This window comes from Siphateles boraxobius, unplaced genomic scaffold, assembly GCF_051911475.1.
Source record: "Siphateles boraxobius isolate OS27281-9 unplaced genomic scaffold, OSU_SipBor_1 278, whole genome shotgun sequence".
Lineage (NCBI taxonomy): Eukaryota > Metazoa > Chordata > Actinopteri > Cypriniformes > Leuciscidae > Siphateles > Siphateles boraxobius.
The window spans coordinates 30,001-37,865 of NW_027508895.1; the positions used below are offsets into that span (position 1 = coordinate 30,001).

Genomic DNA, 7,865 nt, shown 5'->3' on the forward strand with positions numbered 1-7,865 from the left:
TGGAACAATCTTCCTAACATTGTCCGGGAAGCAGACACAGTCTGTCAGTTCAAATCTAGACTAAAAACACATCTCTTTGACCTAGCATTCACATAACACTCTATAGACTTCTATAATTCAATATTAGGCTGCATAGTTTAGATCAGCCGGAACCAGGAACACTTCTCATAAATCCTGATGTACTCGTTACATCATAAGGATGGCGTCTACGCTAATATTAGTCTGTTCATCCCGAGGTTTACCGCAGTCCGCCGGATCCAGGCCGTATCCAGATCTGATGAAGAACTGGCCCCTGACTGAGTCTGGGTTCTCCAAGGTTTTTTCTCCATTCTGTCACTGAAGGAGTTTCGGTTCCTCGCCAATGTCGCTTTTCTTCGGCTTTCTTAGTTGGGGACATTTAATTTTATATTTAACAATATTACAACGTTATTTTCCTGTTATCTCTGTAAACCTGCTTTGAAACAATCTGAACTGTAAAAAGCGATATATAAATAAAGGTGACTTGACTCAGTGAAGGGTGGCTCATCTTACCCCATGGCCCTGGAGCTGCAAAACTCGTTTCTAGGGAAGCAAACATGCATAAAGCCGTTTATTTACACATTTACAAGGCGAAGCATAATCACATGAACACACCAAACGTTCTTTCCAGTATTTGTTTTATTATAAAAAAATATATCTGCAATCTGCAAAATCTTGGTGATATCCGGCTCGCGAAGAGCCCAAGCGCGTGGCGTGACGGGCACCGGCACAGAGCCGAGTCCAGCCGGAGTCCAGGCGGAGTGCAGCCGGAGTTTCACTGCTAACGACACACTCGTGCGCGTCAGTGTGCGCGGGGCGGCTCAGCTTGCCCCGGAGCGACCCGTTCTCACCGCATCAGGAACGCCAGGCCGGCGCCGATCCCCGCACAGCCCACGACGGCCATCAGAGCGCTGCGCACCAGCGACTCCACGTCCTCCTCGCGGAAGAACTGCACAAACCCTTCCTGAGGAGAGAGAGAACACACACTCAACACCGGCACTGAGAGAGAGAGAGAACACACACGGGTGAATGAACTACAGTACTGGATGAACTCCCGTGTGTGCGAGAGTGGGTGCGAGTCACGAGTGGAAAACACTAAACAACAGTTCTGATACCTGAGCTTGGCTTCACTTCTGCTGAAGGAACTCGAGTGTGTGTGTGTGTGTGTGTGTGTGAGAGAGAACAGAGCTGTGTGTGTGTGAGAGAGAGAGAACAGAGCTGTGTGTGTGAGAGAGAACAGAGCTGTGTGTGTGTGAGAGAGAACAGAGCTGAATTATGCAGAAGGAAACACAAGTTGTTGTTATTTAGGGATGTTCCACTCAGTTTCGCTGCGTCTCATTGTCCACATTATCCATCCTAAACAGTGTGAGATAAGTGTCCTAAAGTAAAGCGTTGAAGAGAGTGAGCCAGAAGTGCAGGATCGTCTACCATTATTGGTGGATTTTTAAAGTGTGGATCTGTGCTCACTATAACAGCTAATATTACCCACAACTCACTGCGCTTTGGAGGAACTACAACCACAAAACATGGTGGATGTGCGCGCCCGACGTTGAGAGATTCAGATGAAGGTTTGAGTGACCCTCAGTTTAACCTGATAAGAATATTTATTACAAGTTATCCGTGTTATATTTCATCTGCAATAATGTGGACTTTTTATGATGGCCAAACGGATCTTTATCTTTTTTAAATGCATCATTCTGCATTGATATGAGGAGAGTCTCTGCACGAAAGACCCGCGACTGCAGATCAACATCTCTCCACGATACAGGAGGAATTAAAATGAGGAAGATTTTACTGTGACAGGATGATTGATTGACATATATATAGCGCATATCACGATATACACATCTGCTATATTTGGCTCTATAGTTTGGTCTAACCAAGCAGCAACATTCTAATCTAAAAAAATGAAGCCTACCCGGAAGTGCGAGAAACTGCAACGCATGTAAAATCCGCTAGGGGCGGGTCCCAAAAGGGAGCAAATGTCCATAGACCACATGTTAAAATGTCCATTTTCACAGCATACATTCATGTTTTTACAGGTCGGTCCCATGGACTGTTATTGTATTTTTCGATAGGTTCCGAGTGCCTGACAACTGTGAGGGGGGTGAATTTTTTTCAAACTCGTTAGTTTAGATTGTATTTAGATATAAAATGTATGACAAATAAGGGCGTGGTTAACTTTGATTGACAGCCTGATTGACAGCTGATAACAGGCTGGGACGAGTGGAATTCCTGAAATTGGACGTCTCGGCCATGATCTGACACAACACATCATACCACCTCTGTATCCTTTCTGAACATTTGTATTGAAATATCGTACATAAAACGGGTTGCTCTGCTATAAACCGCACTAACCGACACTGTAGGAGTAACGTTACTTCGCTCCATTTTTTCCCGGTTAGTGACATTCCACTACTATTTCACGTAGTTAGCACTATTTAGCATCAATGTTTGTGGGCAGTGGCACTGCAACAGTTAGCATTAAATCGCTTCAGATAGGTTAGCGTCCGAGGTACTTTACCTGTGGTTATAACTGACGTTTGAAACACTGTAAATGCGTCTGCCAAGTGAATAAATGTAACAGAAGAACTTTGTTCATTCGTTGTAGTACTAACTTGTTCACATGAGTTTACCCGGATAGTACCTTGCAGGATACATAACTATAAGGTGTCTGAACATGCCTTTAAGAAACATACATGAACTTCACGTTACAACCACAACTTAAGGTGGGCGGGGTTAGGATTTCCCAGGATTTTCAAAGATGGCGCCGCCCATAGCCCCCATAAACGGCCTCAAAACCGTTATTCAGAAAGTCTATGGGTGACGTCACAGACGCTTTGTCCATTTTTATTTACAGTTTATGGGTCTAACGAGACGAGCGCTGGACTCACCCAGCCGTTGTTCTTTTGCAGCCAGTGGTGCTGTTCTGAGATCAGGTATGAGGAGATCTGCTGTGCCACGGCCTCCACACACTCCTCGCGCTGACACTCCTTCAGACGAGAACACACCACGGCCCCGAACGCCACCAGACTCGTGATGCGGCCCCAGTTCGTGCCGCCGTCGCTGAACATGTTCTTCGCTATCGAGCCGATGAAGTCCATCGAGTCCGGCTGAGAGTCCATGTGGAGACGCTGCAACATGCCTGAGGAGAGTGATGGTGTCAACTACTGAACCCAGATCATCTCATACACACTACTGAACCCAGATCATCTCATATATATACACACACACTACTGAACCCAGATCATCTCATATATATACACACACACTACTGAACCCAGATCATCTCATATATATACACACACACTACTGAACCCAGATCATCTCATATATATACACACACACTACTGAACCCAGATCATCTCATATATATACACACACACTACTGAACCCAGATCATCTCATATATATACACACACTACTGAACCCAGATCATCTCATATATATACACACACTACTGAACCCAGATCATCTCATATATATACACACTACTGAACCCAGATCATCTCATATATACACACTACTGAACCCAGATCATCTCATATATACACACTACTGAACCCAGATCATCTCATATATACACACTACTGAACCCAGATCATCTCATATATACACACTACTGAACCCAGATCATCTCATATATACACACTACTGAACCCAGATCATCTCATATATACACACTACTGAACCCAAATCAGCTCATATATACACACTACTGAACCCAGATCAGCTCATATATACACACTACTGAACCCAGATCATCTCATATATATACACACTACTGAACCCAGATCATCTCATATATATACACACTACTGAACCCAGATCATCTCATATACACACCCTACTGAACCCAGATCATCTCATATACACACACTACTGAACCCAGATCATCTCATATACACACACTACTGAACCCAGATCATCTCATATATACACACTACTGAACCCAGATCATCTCATATATACACCCTACTGAACCCAGATCATCTCATATATACACCCTACTGAACCCAGATCATCTCATATATGCACCCTACTGAACCCAGATCATCTCATATACACACCCTACTGAACCCAGATCATCTCTTATATATACACACTACTGAACCCAGATCATCTCATATATACACTACTGAAAACAGATCATCTCATATATACACACTACTGAACCCAGATCAGCTCATATACACACTACTGAACCCAGATCATCTCATATATATATATATATATATATATATATATATATATATATATATATATATATATATATATATATATATACACACTACTGAACCCAGATCATCTCATATATACACTACTGAAAACAGATCATCTCATATATATACACTACTGAACCCAGATCAGCTCATATACACACACTACTGAACCCAGATCATCTCATATATACACACTCTACTGAACCCAGATCATCTCATATATACACACTCTACTGAACCCAGATCATCTCATATATATATATATACACACTACTGAACCCAGATCATCTCATATATATATACACACTACTGAACCCAGATCATCTCATATATATATACACACTACTGAACCCAGATCATCTCATATACACACACTACTGAACCCAGATCATCTCATATATACACACTACTGAACCCAGATCAGCTCATACACTACTGAACCCAGTTCATCTCATATATATATACACACACTACTGAACCCAGATCATCTCATATGTATATACACACTACTGAACCCAGATCATCTCATATATACACACTACTGAACCCAGATCATCTCATATATACACACTACTGAACCCAGATCATCTCATATATACACACTACTGAACCCAGATCATCTCATACACACTACTGAACCCAGATCAGCTCATATATACACACTACTGAACCCAGATCAGCTCATATATACACACTACTGAACCCAGATCAGCTCATATACACACACTACTGAACCCAGATCAGCTCATATACACACACTACTGAACTCAGATCATCTCATATATATATATACACACTACTGAACCCAGATCATCTCATATACACACTACTGAACCCAGATCATCTCATATATACACACTACTGAACCCAGATCAGCTCATACACTACTGAACCCAGTTCATCTCATATATATATACACACACTACTGAACCCAGATCATCTCATATGTATATACACACTACTGAACCCAGATCATCTCATATATACACTCTACTGAACCCAGATCATCTCATATATACACACTACTGAACCCAGATCATCTCATATATACACACTACTGAACCCAGATCATCTCATATATACACACTACTGAACCCAGATCATCTCATATATACACACTACTGAACCCAGATCATCTCATATATACACACTACTGAACCCAGATCATCTCATATATACACACTACTGAACCCAGATCATCTCATATATACACACTACTGAACCCAGATCATCTCATATATACACACTACTGAACCCAGATCATCTCATATATACACACTACTGAACCCAGATCATCTCATATATACACACTACTGAACCCAGATCATCTCATATATACACTCTACTGAACCCAGATCATCTCATATATACACTCTACTGAACCCAGATCATCTCATATATACACACTACTGAACCCAGATCATCTCATATATACACACTACTGAACCCAGATCATCTCATATATACACACTACTGAACCCAGATCATCTCATATATACACACTACTGAACCCAGATCATCTCATATATACACTACTGAACCCAGATCATCTCATACATACACACTACTGAACCCAGATCATCTCATATATACACTACTGAACCCAGATCAGCTCATATATACACTACTGAACCCAGATCAGCTCATATATACACACTACTGAACCCAGATTAGCTCAGATCAGCTCATACACTACTGAGCCCAGATCAGCTCATATACACACACACTACTGAACCCAGATCAGCTCATATACACACACTACTGAACCCAGATCAGCTCATATACACACACTACTGAACCCAGATCAGCTCATATACACACACTACTGAACCCAGATCAGCTCATATACACACACTACTGAACCCAGATCAGCTCATACACACACTACTGAACCCAGATCAGCTCATATATACACGCACTACTGAACCCAGATCAACTCAGATCAGCTCATACACTACTGAACCCAGATCAACTCATACACTACTGAACTCAGATCAGCAGCAAAAAAGTAGCCTAATCTAAAAGTAATCAGAACACTACCTAAAATGGAATGTTATCTACCTACAAAGTCATAGATTACATTACTAACTACAGTTTTAGTCACGTAATTTGCAATCAGTAATAAAGTTAGCGATTATACGGATATGATATAATTCCGATGGCCCCGCCCCTTTTTGACTGACAGCACATAACCGACTCTGGCCATAGGCGGCATTAAACTGCCGAGTTCACGTAATAAATCGCACCGATATGATGCACATTTCTAAACGGATGGGTTAAAAGTGTTCCACTTCGTGGTGTAGTTTCTGAAGGCCTCCTCCCCCCCACCCTCCCACACACACACACACACACACACACACACACACACTGAGCTGAAGATAAGCGGAACTCCGGCAGTTCCGAGAAGCTTTCTGACGAACTGCGGTTTCACCAGATAAAACCCTTCTGAGAAAAACCCCCACCGAGAAACAGACGTTTATTTACGTTCACACAACTATAAATAAGAACACAAAATAAAACTTAATATAGAAGGCTTCAATGACAACTTGCATCACTATCAGAAACGACACAAATAAACTGAATAGAAGTAAAATTATAGCTCATTATAATCAGTCTATAAACTGACATCTGGTTTACTCTGAAATCAGACATCTTAAAAATCATTTTAGGGAGATTATTTTATATTGTATTCTACTGATTAGTTGATCTATGCTTGGATTAAATACTTTGATTTTTTTATTCTTGAAAAAAAAAAAGACAAAGTCAAACAGCCATGCCGGGAGCGCGCATGCGCGAGTCTTACCTTTGTATACGATCTGGTGCTTCTCGAGAATCTCCCCAACGACGCGCCTCATTGTCGGCAGCGCGCTGTTATGGTTCTGTTCGGGTGAACACATTCCCGTGTGTGTGCGATAGAAGACCAGCAGGAGCTGTCGAGTATCACGGTCCAGTTCTGCGGAACCGAGCTCGAGAGAGTCCGGAGTGGACGGGAGAGAACCGTCGGTCGCGGACACAAATCGCCCGTCGAGCTGGAGGCCTTTCAGCCCGTTCGTTCCCGGTCTCACCGGCTTTAACGCGGAGTCCATCTCATCCGCGCACCCGTCCAGCTCGTCCTCGGTGCGCGTTTTCAGCGAGGGCACGAGCGTCGTGTGCGCGCCCTGTGCTAAGAGACTCATCGCTGCCGTTCGCCTGATTCCTAATGTCAGAGTCATAATTAAAAACAGAAAAAAACTTAAACGATTAAGATTGAAGTTTATGTTTTGTTTAAATGGTGAAGGTTAAGCTTGGACGACGACGACGGTTATTGCGCTCGTGATGGTCGACACTCTTGTGTGAGTGAAGCGGAAGTAGATGGAACGCGGATGGATTTTATACTGTGTCCTGACGTATACCTATGCGTCATTCCGCACCGAATATCCATATATGGTCTTCCTCTTTAGCACTTCCTTGGAATGTTCTTTTTGAATTAGTTAGAAATTACTGAATGGAATATTTCACCTAAAGGTCGGTTTTCTATAATTATGGTCAATGTTCTATTAACCATGTTGCATTTGAAATGTTGTTGGATGACAGTGAATATATATATATATATATATATATATATATATATATATATATATATAT

At 42.0% G+C, this 7,865-nt stretch overlaps 1 protein-coding gene across 1 annotated transcript; it reads right to left on the reverse strand.

The window, feature by feature from the left end:
• Window positions 1-639: 639 nt before the first annotated feature.
• On the reverse strand, window positions 640-7,593 carry mcl1a (MCL1 apoptosis regulator, BCL2 family member a). The gene is made up of 3 exons (XM_077245678.1): window positions 7,045-7,593; window positions 2,913-3,163; window positions 640-982 (listed from the first exon to the last, which is right to left on the reverse strand). Exons 1-3 carry the CDS (start codon window positions 7,451-7,453, stop codon window positions 866-868), a joined length of 777 nt encoding a protein of 258 aa, XP_077101793.1. The 5' UTR covers window positions 7,454-7,593; the 3' UTR covers window positions 640-865.
• Window positions 7,594-7,865: the final 272 nt, after the last annotated feature.

Excerpts from the sequence above, each read along its gene's own strand:
- mcl1a (XM_077245678.1), bottom strand. The coding sequence starts at position 7,453 with ATGACTCTGACATTAGGAATCAGGCGAACGGCAGCGATGAGTCTCTTA. Across the intron at positions 3,164-7,044 it reads GCACCAGATCGTATACAAAG|GCATGTTGCAGCGTCTCCAC; the intron begins GTAAGACTCGCG and ends CACTCTCCTCAG. Across the intron at positions 983-2,912 it reads TGCAAAAGAACAACGGCTGG|GAAGGGTTTGTGCAGTTCTT; the intron begins GTGAGTCCAGCG and ends CTCTCTCCTCAG.